The sequence below is a fragment of the Cygnus atratus genome, chromosome 14 (assembly GCF_013377495.2).
Source record: "Cygnus atratus isolate AKBS03 ecotype Queensland, Australia chromosome 14, CAtr_DNAZoo_HiC_assembly, whole genome shotgun sequence".
NCBI classification, from domain to species: domain Eukaryota; kingdom Metazoa; phylum Chordata; class Aves; order Anseriformes; family Anatidae; genus Cygnus; species Cygnus atratus.
The window spans coordinates 15,474,454-15,492,163 of NC_066375.1; the positions used below are offsets into that span (position 1 = coordinate 15,474,454).

Genomic DNA, 17,710 nt, shown 5'->3' on the forward strand with positions numbered 1-17,710 from the left:
AGGTTGTCAGTTGTTCAGACCGCTAGAGATATTTATGAAATCGGTACACGATACTGGAGATTTAGAGAGGCAGTATTGTTAGCTAGAGAGTGCCTAAATGGAAAATAAAATTAATGCAATTTATGAGAAGATTGTCAGAGAAAATAAATCAATTTCCTACAATCTCCTGTTTTTGCCTTACTGCAGGGGAGATCGGAGCATAAGGAGAAAGCAGAAAGCAGTGATATAAATTGGCCCTTTCAGACCATAATAATATTAGAAAAAATACTTTACTTTTATTTTTTAAATTTATTTTTAAACCTGATTTGAAATAATGCACAATAAATACTGGACAAATGTAACTTGAGGTGTTGGTGGGTTTGATTTATTTTATTTCATCTTGCGCTTCTACTTTTTCAATCCCTTTCTCCTTGAGGTCGCTTGGCTTTTTTGCCATCAGTTCTTGCTAATTTTTTGCCCCCCTGAGCAATTTTGTCACACTTTCACCATTGGCTCAAGTTCTGCTGTGCCTCACTGTCGCACCTAAGTGACTCCTTGTCCCGAAATCCATCTTCAGCATAAGATTTCCTTCTTACAGGTCTGAAAGGCACTTTTCTTTCTACTCCTCTGCCTTTGGGTTGCCTGATCATTTGTCTGGGTTGAAGGTCTGTCTTTAAAGAACTAATATTTTGTTGCTGGCAAAAGAAAGGGGAGGTGAAGGAAGGGTCAGGGTGTGGATCAGTGTTAAACAAATTGTGAAGGTCACAAAGAATTTTAATCTGGCTTGAAAAAGAGACTTGTATCCAGCAGCACATTTTTGTTTGTGATAGTCTGAATGAACAATTGTGGCTACTTTGAGAATTTGGTGTAGACTGCATGACTGGTATAAATTGAATTAGTCTCATGACAAGGACATAGTCTCCTTTTTTTCTATCTGCCTGATGGAAAACAGAAGAAAGCCCTGCGTGACAGGTCTTGACCTGCAGTGTCAATGTGGGCTTTTGTGACAGGCTCTGATTTCTGGCCTTTCATTTGATCAAGCCAATTTGGTGGAGGCTAGAAAGGAGGCTTGCTGCAACACAAAATGTACTTACAGCAAAGAGTATCTGGTGGCCAGTACAGATGACTGCCTTTCAGTCTTAATAACCATTAGAAAGCCAGGCTTTCTTTCTGAAACAGGGGCAAAGTCTTGGGTTTGTATGACAAAGTGACACAATCACACCAATTAATGTGCTCTGTAACACCCTGTACTGGGGTATCACCTTTCTCTCTCCTTTCCTCCAGCCATCCCTGTGCCCTCCGTTTCCTCCTTTTGCTTATTTCTTCCATTTTTCTCTCCTCACCTTCTGCCTTCCTTTCATCTTTCTACCCTTAGTGCTTCCCCCCACTTCGTACCAAGAACCAAAGTGAACTCTCTCCTTGTCTTCCATGCCGATGGTGCTCCAGCAGAGAGATCACTGGGAGCACTCCTTTTCCTTAGCGTGATGACATCCCAGCTCTCTGTTTTTGTGCCTGGTTCCTTCCCACTCCCAGTGCCTGCTCCCCTCCCCCTGTTGTCTCTGGTAGGGGTTGTACGACGGGAAAATTGCGGATGAAATATTTATAGTGCATCAAAGAAAGGGAAAAGCAACTGAATGCAGCTTAAGTAACAGAACGCCACAACCTGCAGGGCTTCTTGCTCCACCTGCACTCACCGTGTGGATGTAATGGTTGAACCTGAAACGTTTTGTAGCATTTAAAGTACCACAAAGACATTCTGAATTGCTGTTTTTTAAACAAGGTTTAAAATTCTGCTTTTCCCACTGACACAATGCAGTGTTTGTTCGTTTTTAATGCATTGTACCTAGATCTTTTTTTTTCCCATAAATTTACAAAACAATCTGGGTAATAATTGTCATGGTTTTCTTGAATATAAATTTCAAATAAGAGGATATAATCTGAGAATGTGTAACCCAGTGTTTTTACAGCTCATAAACAGTAGTGTGGTGAGAAACATTTACATTTACACTATGGGGTTGCAGTTTTGAGGCATAACATTTATCTGCAGGTACTGTGACGGTGTGTCACGGCATTGTGCCTGTGTCATGCCCACATTTCAGTGATGTTTTCTGAAAGCTCTGGCATTTGTATCTCAGACTCTGGTAGTTTTGTTTGGACAGTCATTTCAGCTCATGCCACAGACCTCTAAGGAGACAACGAAAATTTAACGTACGTGTGGTGTAACAAATTCAGAAACATCTACTTTTCTAAGAATGTTTTGTTCCATTACATCATGTACATTTGAGAAATGTGTTCTTTTTGTTAACATAATTCATTTTTTTTCTCTTCCCTTATCCAGAGACCTCAGTGAAAACCAGATAAAAGGAATTCCTAGAAAGGCCTTTCGAGGAATCATAGATGTGAAGAACTTGTAAGTAACCACTTCATTAATATATGTGGTAAAGAAAATTATTCCGTTGTGGTGAAGAAAATCATCCCTTGGTTACCTCTGGCAGTTACTATTCAAGTACAATGTGGTCAACTCTGCAACACAAAAGGGAGCAGTGGACCCTGCTGTGAACAGCAGGCTGTCATCAAGGGCCCCATGCACTACTTTGGTCCACGTGTACACTGTGCAACACACCTGGAGAAGTTTTGAACAAATAAAAAGTACACTTAAAGGCTTTACCTCTCCCTGCAGTGTTGCTTCAAAATCCAGTGAAATCATGATCCAAACCTTGAAGCATAGCCTTTTGGGGGATGAAATTGAGATATTTCGCTTAGCTAAAATTTGACAGTCTTTTGAAAATTAATGTTTTTTAAAAGCAACTAAAGGAAGAAAAATGGGTTTTGCTGTTTGTGTTAATGAAGCTTGTCTGTCTTAGATTGGCCTTTGCCATTTTATAAAATCTAGTTATAAAAATGTGTATAAAAAGACACTTGGTTCTGTATTTCCAGGGCTGTTTATTTTATGTAACAGAAACGCATTTGTGCACATCCATGCACAAACACACCATTGCATTTCACCAGTGAATACAATGTGGATTGCAAAAGGAGATAACAGCCAGCAAGCTGGCAGAAAAAAAAACGGAATTTCCTGAGCAAGCTGTCAGCCACGCTCAGAGCCATTGGTATTAGCAGAGTTACCTCACCAATAGCTCAGGTGGAATCTCAAACATAAAATACAGTAAGGGTAGTGTAAATAGTGTGGATTTTTTTACTTAGCATAAAAATCAGCTGAAGGGGATGTAAAAAGAAACACGTCTATGAACAGCCTTGCAACATACTCCCTCTCCTCTCCTCTCCTCTCCTCTCCTCTCCTCTCCTCTCCTCTCCTCTCCTCTCCTCTCCTCTCCTCTCCTCTCCTCTCCTCTCCTCTCCTCTCCTCTCCTCTCCTCTCCTCTCCTCTCCTCTCCTCTCCTCTCCTCTCCTCTCCTCTCCTCTCCTCTCCTCTCCTCTCCTCTCCTCTCCTCTTTCTACAGGCAGGACGGAAACTGTTAAGGGTGGTCAGCATGAGTCAGAGCATCACCACATCTGCATCCCAGCACCAAGCACAATTCTTGCACTTTCTCTGTAATAATGCAACAATGCTTTATTGCAAGAGTTGTCACATCACTGAGTAGTGCAAGGGAAACGGTGCTACAAGACAAAAGATGCACCTTACCTCCCCCAGGCTGGGAAAAATAGGCACAGGAGCAATGCTGTGAGATGCTCCCTGCTTTCTCTGAGCCCTCTGCAAGGTTCCCTTGGACACTTTGGCATAAGGAGAATGTGAAGACTTCTACATGTCATGTAACATTAACAGCTGTTTCTGCAGGCATTTGGCACGCTAAGCTTGTGATTCTTCAATGGTTTGTTACTTCCTTCTATTCAACAGTGAGTTTAGCTTTTCAGGCATGGAGGCTTTTTTTCCTGAATGCCATACTGAGAAAGCACCTCTTAAGGAAGTACATTACATTCATCTAAACCTGGGCTTTTATGTTCCCCTTAAGTGGAAGACTGTTAGAGGACCTGTGTGAACAGGTCTAGTTCTTAAGACAGGAAAAAAGAGTGAAAACTCCGGAGAATATAGCTTATAGAGGGGAGAAGCTTGTGGATTTTAGACAAAAGCACAATGCTTTTGTCATGTTAGAGTGAACTTTACTTACTCTGTGTAATCTAGAGGAACAATAGATGGTGTTTTGTTTCAGAAAATCTAACTTTCCCAGCCATAATTCACTGTTAGTTTTCTAACTTCATTTAAAATAGCAAAGTTTGCATTCAGAGTTGATTTACGCCTCTCTGGTGAGCTGTCAGAAAAATCACAGGTGTTCTTTGATTTATGCAGCCAGCCTCAACACAGAAGGAATCGGGGTCTCACCTTTGCGTGAGCTGATATCAAGGGATGGCTGGCTGGAGTACTTACACAGACTCTATAAATGTCAGGATCTAAAGCTTTAATAAAAATTGTGACTGTCAAGTTAGGCAGTACCTATTATTTTGCTGTAAAAGGCACGGTATCAGAAGGGCTTCCTTGCAGTCACTCTTTCCACCTTTCAGGAATACCGATGTTATCCCAGAGACAAAATAATTCTGGCTAAAAGTCACCTCTGGAGGTCATCTAGTTCAACCTCAAGCTCCGTAGGAGCACAGAGCCCAGTGCTCTAATTAACAGATCTGCTTATTTCAGGCACGAGTCCTGATTATTGTTTAGGCACATAGCAGGAGAAGCAGACTTTTCACTAAGATCTGTGGTCACTCCTTGCTAATGAACGCATGAATTTTATGTCCAGGGTGGTTCATTATGATGACTGTTACTTCCAGTCAAAGACCAGTGGCCTACGAGTTGCTGAGAAAAAATGGGACAAAGTCTTGCTGTTGGAAACACATTAAAATTTCTACAGCGATAACTGAGGGTGTGATGCAAGTTGAACAAAGTTAGGATTTAAAGCCTTAAGCAGAAAGCTTAAACATGCCAGTTCCCATTCTCAGCCTGGCTTTGGCAGCCAACACGCTCCCTTCAGAGTCACAGAAATGACCATGCCAATGAGCACGAGTGTTTGAGCACCTAGAGGAAGAGAATGAGTCTCTGCTTTTCAGTGCCATTCAGCTGTTCGAACACCTGTACTGCTAATCTCCTGGTGGCTCTCTGTCTTACATGCACTAATGTGATAGCAGCAGGCTTGGCTGTTTCTGTGGTTATCAATTTGCAGATTTATTGTACTGGTTTAGAGTTCTTTCAGCCTATAAAGCACGTTTTTGAGGGATCTTTGAGACTTAGACACAAGAAACAGTTATATATTCCCCCATACTCCTCAACCTTTTCTAATTTATCTTTAGAACTCATGTAGGAAAAGGCTGGCATTGAATTATCTCTGTTTTCATGGCATAACATTTACAATGGCCTCAAATTCTTCCAGTTAAAAAAAAAAAACAACTCTAAGTTTCATGGAAAAAAATAATACCTCTGTAGGTTTTATGATAGGAACACGCAGTTGATAGATCACATTAAGGACTCCCAATTAACACTGTTTTTAACATCAGCTTGGAAAGGTTCCCTTCATGAAAAACTGTAGAACAGTTGATGCAGGAGACTAAGGCAGGGCACAAATTCCCTTTGGATACAGGCTCGGAAATACGCAGTGCAAGGGCTTAGTAAGAATTAGAGCAGGTGCTGTGGGCAAACTCAGTGAGAACAACCCTACCTCGGCATGGCCACAGCAGCAAGCACCACAAAAGGAGTATAGTGGTGTAAACTGACTGACTACGTGCTGCTGCATTGCTGGGGAAAGACAGCAAGATGTTGGGGATCACTGTCTAGCACCAGGACTGCAGAACTGGCCAATACAGTTTTGGCCATTTAGAAAAATTAAACATTAAGATGATAGGAAAGGAAAAAAGTAAGAGTTAGAGAAAGCAGTGTTTTGGGATATTTTTCACCACGCCTTTCTTTTTGAATGGTGAAAGCTTTTTATCTGTTACTCTCTTAGCAGAGCAGGGAGCTCAGGAAAATGGTCTCACATTAGGGCTATGCTAAAGAAGAGCTTTTAAATGTCATGGAGGCCAATGTTTTGCACAAGACAGAGACAAAGCTGAGGCTGGCGAAATGGGGATTTAAAACTCCCAAGGGGGAGACGTTTAGTTGTGTGAATTATTTTCATATGAAGTGTTTTCTGCTGTTTGACTGTGAAATGCAGAGAAATGCTCTTCTGCTCAGAGAAAGAAAAATCTAGTGAGTTTATTTCTAATTAAAATGTAGAAACAATTATATGGCTTTTAGAAAGTCTCAGGAAATGTCCATTATGAATAGTGCATTTATATAGGAATCTGGCATGAATTGACACTTTGCAAGTATTGTAGAATAGATGCCGAAATGCTGCTCACTGGTCGGATAAAGGGTTGAACAAGCAAGGGCAAGAGAGAGCCAGCTTGCAGTGCACACCTGTACTCAATTTCTCTTACAGAACAGGAAATGTTTCTTGCAGGAATCTAGCCCCAAGTAAAAACACTTATTTCAAGAATTAAAGAATATAGATTTGGGTCTTGTTGAGCTTTGGGCGAACTCAGCACTGTCAGCAGTGGTCTTCCATCATAAAAATACATAGAGTCGCTGCTTGGATTTCTGCACATTTCCCCTGCTTGTTTCACGTCTTGGCATCCAGCTGAGTGTTTCTCTGCTGAGGCATTCCTGAAATTTGTGTTGAATTTGGCCTGCCCAGTCCACTTTGCTGAGGGCAGGCCAATTCCTAGAATAGGGATATGCAGAGGGTGAGTCAAACAAAGATCCTGTACTAGCAGAAGCCATTCTGTGAAGATGCTTACTGCTTACTGGCAGTGAGCTCCCAGGTTTTCCTCTCACTGTGCTCTCTTCAGCGCTATGAAGCTGACCGTAAGCAGTCGAGCTGCATGGGGATCACAAAGCATTGCAGAAACATGGTTCTTGCAGCCATGATGATGTCGGGGCTTGTGGTATTGTAGGGATCACTCCTCCATAAGAAATGCACATGACAGATTTAAAAGATCTGGGCACCTTGCTGCCCTGTGTCCTTTTGCTGTCTCCTGGCAGAATTTTGGTCCTTTCTTCTGCAGCATTGCAGTAAGGAAAATCAATAGGTTTACCAGCAAGCAGAGAACTGTCTGAATTAAAATGGCAACACTCTGGCTGTGTTTCCCTAAGCCTTTGCTCCTTTGCCCCTCATTCTGATCTTGCACCTTTCAGACTGGAGGAAAAACTACTTCCATAAACAGTGCGAGTGCAGGCAAACATCTTGGACAGGCAGAGTGCCCTGACATGCTGTCAGCACCTCTGTCTGTGCAGCCTCCAAGAACCACACCAAGGAGCAAATGCTGATGGCAGGGTCGGGTGGTAAGAGCTGGCCCGTATCTGTACAGGTACAGGGCTCACCCTGTGTTGCGCAAGGTCCTCTCCTTCACATCAGTGTCTCCCTGCCACGGAAACGGAGTGATTGAGTGAAAGGAAAACACACATAGGTGTGCGGTGTGGTTGCTTGGAAGCTGGGTGAAGGGGGAGTCAGGCTGATGGTAAATGCCACACAGAACTAGAGCCACCTTCAGTTACACAGTTACTGATACATATGCGTTGGGGTTTGTTTGTGTCATTTCTTGTTCTTGAGACTCTAGAACTCAGTGCTGCGTATATATGTCTTCTGTCTTTTTCCTATTATAGGCTTTTACTGAAAGATAGAATTCTGTAGCATTAGGATGCAGAAAAACACAAGCTGACAGGTTTATCTGCCATGATAATACGGGCCCATTGCATGTGTCCAAATATTTTGCAGCCATACATAGGATAATAGCTCATATTACTGCACCCATATGCCACTTTCCACATATCCTGGGGCCACTTGGGAAATTGTGGGTAATGTTCTGCTCTATAGCCCTAAAGGTTCCCTTGGAGGAAGAAATTCAACATTTAGTGTGTTTAAAATATGCAGGTATATGTCAGTATATATGTAACATTTACCGCTTCTGTAAGTGGGTACATGTTTATCTTCTGAGTAGTTACATTGTCTGTCCAACATAAAAAAATTAGAGTTATATAAGTAGTACAAAGTATATTTGTGACTATTGGTTTCAGTTTCTTATTTGCTAAATGGCTTTTCTTGGAAGATACCCTCACTTTTTCTGCATGCACCTACTATTAGCATTGATCCACATGAGTTTTACAGAAATTAAACATCTAGATTGCACATTCAGGTTTTGGAAAAAGCTGATTTTGCTCTTTATATTGAAAGGTATTTTGCGTTCACCTACACAAAACAAAAATGTTCCTATGTCATTTTTTTATCCATTGCAACTCATCGCTGGAGAGCATATATTTAATATTCAACATTCAGCTATAGAATAGGAATAATAAAATATACCTGTCAAATTAATTAAAATGATGAATAAGCCCAAGGAAATGATGATTGATATGTGTGCAGCCATTTCACTAGCAGAAACAAAATGACTGTGAATTATTTACTGTATGCAAATATTTAGTATATCTCAGTGAAAGGTTGTACTAGAAACTTGTAATAGAAACTACTTAGGCTGGGTTCTCAAAGGAAACTATTATCCTGAGCCCTTTGAAATTCCTGGCTTAGATTTGTTGACATTTGCATACAGTCTTCAGTTTTACTGTTGCTTTTGCAATAACAAAAAAAAACAAAGTAGGAAGACAAAAAGTTGGTGAGATTTTCCACTCGTTTGGTGTAAAATCTGGAATAAATCTACTCAAGTCCATGCTTGACCTTAAATAAAAGCAATGAATGGCTGGAGGAAAATCAGTTAACTGCATGGTGGCTTGTGCATTTGCTTATGTATCTTTCAGTAGCCTGAACAATAGGTGTCAGTACCTGATGATGTGCATAAAAGGCATAGTATATTTTTAATATCAATAAATTCAAATTTTAAAAGCATAAATTTGTATTATGGAACAGATTTCACATTGCTTTGATCTCAGCTGGTGTTTTAAAGTGTTTTCAGAGCTGGCAAAAGAGTTCAGAGGTAATGACGCCAAGTCAGATGTTTGGAAATACTTGCTAGAGACAAACATCTTGCAGTCTTTAGCAGGTGAAAAGATGAAGAAAAAATATGTTAATAATTAAAAGTTTGTTAATAATTTTCCCCCTCCCTGTTTGTAAATTCACACTGTGCTCCTTCACGGTGTACTCCTTTCTATCTCCTGTAATTAGTATTCACTGTGATAGTAACTGTAAAGAATTCAAGAGATATCTCTGTGGCCTTCACGTTTGCTTTCCTGGAAATTCTATTGTAATGCAGTATTATTATAACTTTAACGTGTTACCAACTTTCCGCTTTCTATGGAGAAACATCACCTGTGGTGTAAGTTAATTTTATAAATTTATTAGTTTGAGCTTTTGCCATCTGTTCTACCTCATATAAACGCAAACTGCGTGTTTTCCACAATTACCTCATTAAAAAGATATGATTGATTGAAATGCACATGCATGTTCCTGACACAATGCAGAATGCATCTAAGGTGAGATATACAAAACCAAGCACAAAGTCTGAGTTATAAGTGGACAATTTGCAATAGTGGTGTTTATTTCCTTATATGTTCACTTGGTTTCATGCAGAGTGCCAGCACGCCAAGCACACAGAAGTTCGTTGCCTTATTGGCCTCTGAAGAGTCATGCCCTGCTGTTGCAGAGACTGACTATGGCTGCATGTCATAATTTTGCTTGGGGAACTGCTGCTAGCTATACAGCCTGAGGACAGTTTGGCACAGATGATGCTTTCTTTCCTCTTTTCTAGTTTATTCAGTTCTGAGTCATTAACCTTTAAAATCTACCTTTCTAAATAACCTCTCTTCTCCTATCTTTTAGTAAAAGTTGGAGGCAAAATGCAAGAAAATCTGAAGGCTGTGCAGCCCGACTTCTGGCAGGCAGGGAGATGTAGGGAGGAATTGCATTTTTTGCATTGGTCCCCAGCTGAAGGTGTATTACTGCTTGCCCTGTCTCTTTTACAGCCTGAGCATCATAGCTGCCTCGGAATAGTGCCTCCTGAACAGCCATGCTCTCTACCAGGTTATCATGATGGTCAAGCAATGTTACGTTTTCCAAGTGTCATTACAATCCTGACACTTCTGCATGCATCTCTTTTTGCATTGTAAGGAGCCATCGTTATTCAGATTTCCTCTTGGGAATACAGTTTTGTGGGATTTTTGCACTGTCTGCTGGTGCTAAAAGGTGCCAGTTCAGCAGTAATCTTGCTAGCTGGTGAGCTAATTTCAAACTTGATAGAACATTTTTATGAATGCTCTGCAGCACTGTTGTGTCAGCTCTTCACCTGGCGAGCTGCAGGGATTGGTCCCAACCTGCAGGATCGTCCTGTGTTTTATGAGAGGGGTTGCCAAAGAGAACACTGCTGGCTTTCTGTGTTCCCAAACAACCTGGGATGGTCCCAAGTGCATAAGGGCAAAATAGCAAAACTGTACACAGACTAATAAGCTGTAAATTCTGCAACACGTGATAAATACTGGAAAACTCCAGAACTATTTCATGAAGTATTTAAATGTTTGCTGTATTTGCTAGTACGATTAGACCATACTCACATTCTTTAAAACACATCTTAGTTTATGTAATCCCCTTTCCCATATCCCTAGCTAATAAATAAAACACCAGATGGACTAGCCAGCACAGAATGATCTTAAATCTGTTGAATGTGCTAAACTACCATTTGTACCTCACTTGAGATTGATTTCACAGATTTGAAAACACACCACTGATGTGTTTTAAATTAAAACACCTGCATTAAGTAGAGTGGCTGTCTGCTCTATTCTCCTGTCCCATTGCATTTCAGGGCGTATTTGTTTTGTGGATGCCCGTGGTTGTGGGCTCGGCCAGCCACGAGGGACCTGTCACCAACAACTCATTAAAAGCCAAACCATCACTCCTGAGAAACACATTTCCTCACTGTAGAGGTTGCTTTCCCCTGAGTAAAATGTCAGATAAATAAAAGCTGAAATAGCTCTTAAGTATGCTCTACCAATAAAATAGAAGTACATAATCCAACAGTATGTAGTAGTCTAGGATATGTGTGTTGGTAGCATTTAGTATGGTGACATTTAATATTTTTCAAATCTTTAATATTTTGATGAGAATCAGAGCTGAATACATCCACGATAAGGCTATACATAATTTTGATTCACTCAACTTTTGCATTCAGTATGTCCACTGTAATTTTCAGTATCAATTTTCAGAGAAATCATAGATTTAAAAATATTTATTGCAGACTTGAGACAAGCATAAATACCAATTTTATTTTATATTCTTATTTTCAGGAAATGCATTTTAAATGTCATTTGAAGGCTGCACTTTCCTTGTTCATATGATAAAAACCTAAGCTGCCCCTTCCATCTCCTTTGTATTCTGTTCTGATCTTTCCTATGCTTTTTATTTTGCATAATTTATTTCCTTCTCCTGCCTAAGAGGGCTTCTTCTGCAGATTAGTAATGCAGCTCAGGTGGCCATTGGTGGGGGCTTCAGAGGGATTCAGAGACCCGCCAGGAAACCCGCGCCTCTGCCCAGTGATGGGAGCAGATCGCACAGGAGGCTGGAAAGGTTTAGCACTTGTGTCTGAGAAGCCCAGGCTTGACGGTGACTTTTAAAATTTGTAGTGAGTTTTCTTTTTGATTAAGGGGAAAACAGTTTAAAAAAATATTTCAGGAATCTAGAGATTGAAATTGTATGCAATTATTTTGCTTAAATGTCACATCTGCGTGAATTTTTAAATGAGGCCACAAGCTCCATGTCCCCAGCTTGGAGAGGGAAGACCTCACCGCTGGGTTTGAGTGAGGTCCGTTATCTGGTGTTTGAGATCAACTATGAAAAGTTACTGTGACCGCTGATATTTCCAGGGATTACTTACCTGCTTACATATTTTGCTGAGCTCTGCTCAGTGCTTTCTGGGCTCATTATTTGTTATCCTAATGAAGCACAGATAAATTTTGATACAGCACCCATGCTGCAGCAATGCTTTTGTATGGAGAATAATGAATAGCATATTTGGCCCTTTTCTGATTTAATAGTCTTACAAAAGTCTCTTTGACAGAAACGTGTTCCAGAAAATACCATGATTTAAAAACGGGCTATGTGGTATTCTTACTGTCCTTTTGATAAAAAACTTGATTAAAATGGGATGTGACATCAGCTGAAAAAAGTATGAAAATCAAATTTTCTTTATTTTGTACTTTTTTAGGCGAACCTACGCCTACAGTTTATCTTTGGATAATTTATGCTGTCTTTGTGCCATACCTTAATTTTGAATACATTTGTTGAAAATTTCCTGTTGCATTCATCTAGGATTGTCAAAGGAGCTTTTATTCTGAAAAAAAAAATAGTACTGGTTTTAATTATAATTCTAAATAGCTTCATAACCACTGTGAACTCTGAATTTACATCATTTTTATGATAGCCACACCATTCCAGGTTTATTGATTTTGTCATTTGCTTCATTACATTTAATGCAAACCTTTTGTATGGAATTATTCTGGTGCTGAGCTGGGCACGGAGGGGTCAGCGTGTGTAGTCTCTAGCCAAAACAGCATAGCAATATCATTTCAGGGCAGACTCCACGAATAAATACAGGTTGTAAATACCAGCAGAATAAAGTTTGCCTTCTCCCCTCGACCTTTCCAGTTGGACAAAGTTAAACCAGAACGTGAGGCATCTTTCCCCTCCACACACCCCGCTGGGTTTCAGCAGGACTCTGCAGCAGCGCAGGGCATGTCCCCAGTGCTGAGGGTCCGGAGGGGGGCTTGTGGCAGGGTGCGGGCGCCACGCAGCCCCTACAGTGCCGCCGTCTGCTGGGACTTGTCTGGCACGAGCAGCCCTGTGCAAAATGGGGAATTTGCCTCCAGCAAAGGGGCCTACAGGGAGTGCTGACCTGCTGCCTCCAAGAAGTTTTGAAGAGCCAGTGTGCTTTTTGGGTTTCAAGGCTGAGATACCACAGGTTTCTGCCATCTCAAGCTGTTTTACCATTTCATTGGGATTAAGTTTTGATTTTTTCATCTTGTAAATAGGCAGCAGTGTTTTTGGATTGTTGTTGGATTTTATTCACCTTTTAGGGTGAATAAAACTCCTTTAATTGTTAATGCTGCATCACTTTTCTGGATAGCACAATTGTTATTTTTTAAATTTATTTCTTTAAAAAAAAAAAAGTGATGAATAAAACAGTCCAAAACAGGTAGGTAGATGAATTAGTAGGAGTTTTTTTCCATGAGGCGATGACTTAGGTGCAAAAGTTAATTTCAGTAATTGATTGGGGAACTAGATTTCTTGCCTTGTTCTTCCTTGACCACAGAATAAGATGGATGTTCCCCCCTTCCTGACCCCACCTTAGAAAGGCTGCTCCTTGCCTATTGTCAGCACTCAGTTCAGCCGCAGCTTTCTGTGTGAGAGCAGAACTGGACATTCAAAACAACAGCAAAGCCTGTCTAGTTTCTTGCCACGTTCAAAGCCCAGGAGGGAAAGATTATGTTTCTCATTCAGTGATTCCGTCTGTTGTATGGCTTCACTGTAGTGCAGTTGGATGGCTCCATGAGATAAAGTGACCACAGGAGAACAAACTACTTGCTATTCAGTTCAATCTGAAATTGTTATGTCCTGAAAACATTTTGGAGGAGAAAAAAAAATGTAATGGCATAATTGTATTTTACAGTCTTTTAATCATAAATGGGTTTTATATGAACATATGTTCACCATGTTTATACAGCAAGTGGTATTATACAGTTCTTTTATGCAACTAACTTGCTGCATCACTCAAAAATTTCCTCTAAAGAAGCCGAGAACATGTAAATCACACAAGGATATTAAGAAGATCCAGTGAAGGATTCTTCTTTTCTTTTATTTAAAAAAGTAATGTTTGTGTTTGGGATCTGCAATGTTTACTTCCAATGTAAAAGGAGGATCTAATTCTAAGTGAAGCACAGAGGAAATCCTCAGACACTCAAATATTTGTTATGAGATTAATAAAAATAATGTAATGGTGATGATCTAGGTGTAAATCTGATAGTAGCATTAACAAAATACATCTGAGGTTGGCAATGATAAAAATCCTTTTGTTTAAGACCAGATGACATAAGGTGAAAGCAAGATAGTGGCATTGGAAAGGGCTGTTAGATGAAGGTCTCATTTGTACAGCTGATTTCTGCTACAGAATATCATTTTCCTCCACTTTTTTTCCTACCAAAAGCCTGTGGGATCTAATTTTGCTTTTGTTTACCCTTTGGTAGTCCCATAAATGTCACAGAAACAAATGAGAGAATTCTATCTTCGTGTGGAAGTAAACTCTGCTCCAGTCCTTTGTATTTTTTTAAAGCTCTTTTTTGAGGTATTTTTTCCAAGTCATTGAACAAAGGTACAGTAACGCTGTGATAATATTCATGCACAACTTGTCCCAGGTGCTATTTTCACACTTAGAATTTTTCTTCCTTTCTCTTGTTTTACCAGAAAAGGCGAGGATTTCTTAATCCTTCTTTTGAAGGAACATGACTTTCACTAGTGGTCAAGATTATTTCACTGTATAATTTTGGCTCAATATCCTGTGAGTCAGAAGTTGCTTATAAGACAGTTGTGATATGATGATACTAGAATACGAAATTATTACTTTCCCCTAAAAAAGAAGCCATAAATTAATTCTCATTTAAACAGCTAACCTGACGTGCTTGGATAGAGCTGTGACGTGGTGCCCAAGACTTGCTTAAGCAAATGGTTTGCAGAGATTCCTGTAAGCAGTTCTTGGTGCATTTCCAGGTGTATGATACATCCAATCTACTGCTCAGCACAGCAAAACATTGCTTTTTGGTAACGTTAAAAACTGCTTGCCCTGACATGGGAAAGGGACCCTTCTGCTTTTGAACATTTGTATTTGAACAAAGTTGAATTCTTCTTTCTGCTTTCTTTTGTGGCCTCTTAGTAGCCCCGTACACAAGTTTTACCCTCAAACCTGCTTTACTTTGTATTTAATTGATATGGTTAAGCTCAGCTCTTATGCAGCAGCACCTATGGGTTACGTCCTGCTTTTAAAACTGGACTTGCAGGGAAGATGACTGCAGCGAGGAGGTTGAGTTGGTTGCCTGAAGAACAGGGCTAGCAGTTGTCCGAACTGTTTTGCTGGGGGTTTGCTGGTGGTGGGGTGTTGGGTTGGGTTGTTTGTTTGTTTTCTGTTTGCTTTTTAGCTCTTTGCTCTGAACTCTTGGCTTTTCAAAGATGTGGCTCTCATGCTTCTCGTGGAGCAGCTGGAAAGCATAATTAAGGGTTAATGCTCAGGCACGGGGAGGTGGGGGGGTGAGCAGCGAGCTCTTGTCAATGAGTTAGGCAAGCTGCACTCTCAGCAGAATGACTGAGAAGGATGGGAGAAATGTGCTGTGAAGCCAAGGTTGCACAGGTATCCTCTTTGCCTACTTACAAAAGACTTGTTGCTTTGATTGCAAGGGAGAAAACTTGGGCTTTTCTCTGCCCATTTTATTTAAGTGCTTTCACATTTCAATATGAGTTAGACATTTGAGATTTTGTTTAAAGGGTCAGCTAAGGTAACTGGTATGCTCTTTTCATCCAAAATTGCTGCCTAATCTTACTTGGGAGTAAAAGTTTTCTTGCACAAGACTTCCTTTTTGTTATGGCAATCCTGGCAGAGGAAGCAGCTGTCTATGCTATGAATAGATTTATGGATTAATGTCAGGAAAAAAATAATAATAGAAAACCACCACTTAGCAAGAAAGTTTCAAAGCCATATGGATTAAGTTGAGTTTTAAGTCTCTGTTAATTGCTTCAGTTTTGTTAGGATTGTAGAATCATTATTCAGAGGCTAATAAGTAAATGTGAATGAACAGTTTAGACATGTAGCCATTTATTTTTAAGAAATCACAATGTCTGAAATGACCTGGAGGTTGTTGTTATTATTTTTGAATAGACATATTTTTCTTCAGAAAATAAAAACTAAGATATCTGCAGACAAAAATATTGAAGTCTATATCTTCTAGGGATTCTATATAAAAGCCTGCATCTGCAATATTTCCTGTTGAAGTAAGGTATAAGTAAGCTATAAAAATTAGCTGACCATATTTCTAATAATACGCCATCTCTCTCTTTCTCTCTTTTTTTCCCTCTTAAATTAGGAATATAGTTAGTTATTTCATGATGCTGTTTTTACCAGTTTTGAATCGAATGGAATAATTCTTTCACATTTGTGCTCATTAAAAATCCTGCTTTTATATTTAAATGATAACTTTTAAGTTAACTTACTAGAGCCTCTGGCAAGTCAGAATAAAGCCCTTTGGAGGCAACCTATCGTCCTGTTTTGGCAGTGCATGCTGTCTTGGAGATTGTGGTTATCCCTTGGTACTGGGATTTCAAAACCACAAAGTTTCAGATCCAGGGTCAGGTTATTCCGACAGTTAATCTCACCTAGCTAATAATGATCCAGTAGGAAAGATAAAAGAAAGACTTCGTTACCCAGCTATTTTTAAGTTCCATCCAAGAACCAAGCTTACATGTTGATATTGGGTACCAATAGGGTTTTTGATGATATTTTTACTTCCAAGTAGTGCAATTCAGTAAAGCATTACTGCTGTTATACATTTTACCTATATGTTTATAAATTTACTGTGTGACAGTAGGCACGTTATCAATAATTATCCATTGCAGTAAGTGACATTCAGCATGTCTGGTATAAACTCACTCTATTCTATCCTTTGTGTTAGTACTTTACATGTCCTGAGGCCAGAGAGGCATATTTTAATTTAGAAATTATGTAGGTAAGTGGAACTGGAAGCAGCACATTCAGTTCCTGAAATTTTATAAAACCTCATTGTGCTGCTGACAGCTGTGCATCTGCAGGGCGGATGAATAAATGTATTAAAGAGTGAGGCACTCCAGTAACAGCGATCATATAAATGCCAAAAATAGATGAATACCATTTGCTTTTGTGAATTAAATAAAATAGTCCTACAGTTTCACATAGGAGGAAAGAAATGCTCCGTGGTGAATATGTGGAAGACTTGTCACATATGCTCTGTGCCCTGTTCCTGCAGGATATATGGTAGTTCCACACTGATTTGGTAAAACATTGTTCAGAAAGTTAAAGATCTGCTTACAAAAACTGCAAAACTGCACGTAGTGATCCAAACATATTGGATGCTTATGGTTTGTATGGATATTCAAATAGGAACATTTGTTCCAAAATGCTTGTAAACATAAATCTGCAGGATGGATTGCTGTCCTTACCCTGGGTGATACACATTTCAAAGATGACGTAAATTTGGCTGGCTTGAAAACAATAAAACAAAATGGCTTTATTTTTGGCAACTGTGATACAGTTTGCTGTGTATTTCTGTAGCACTTTTCAAAGTATTTCAAACTTGATGTGATTGCTAGGTCCCGAGATGAGCAAGAGCAACAATATTTTTGGTTTCCATTTAATATATCAGGTCCTTTATTTGTTTTCCTTTCCTAACATCTTCTCTGGGTTTCCTTTTGATTGACTTTTCTTTAAAATTCTTTTTTTTTCTTTCTAGAAATTAGTTATTTTTTCCGAACGCTTCTTGTTCTGTATATGCCCTGTTAACTCTTTGAGGCTATTGTAATGTGCAGGCAAAGGCATTGTGGTGACTGTGTAGGTGAGTTTCACAAGTGCTCCAAATTTGGTGTAGATTTAGGCAGAGGGGTGGGTGGCAGAAGAGGACACAAGCCACAGAGGAATAGGTTTTGTGACACCTTCTTAAAAAGTGTCATGGGATGATTAACTT

General features: G+C 39.7%; 1 protein-coding gene across 5 annotated transcripts in view; it reads left to right on the top strand.

Annotated features, from left to right (window-relative positions):
• SLIT3 (slit guidance ligand 3) overlaps positions 1 to 17,710 on the top strand; it is a 508,988-nt gene that overhangs the window by 260,728 nt on the left and 230,550 nt on the right. For all 5 annotated transcript variants that reach the window (XM_035562875.2, XM_035562874.2, XM_035562876.2 and 2 more), the window contains one exon: positions 2,318 to 2,389. In XM_035562875.2, coding sequence (XP_035418768.1) covers positions 2,318 to 2,389 — 72 coding nt within the window. The remainder of the gene's footprint in view (positions 1 to 2,317; positions 2,390 to 17,710) is intronic.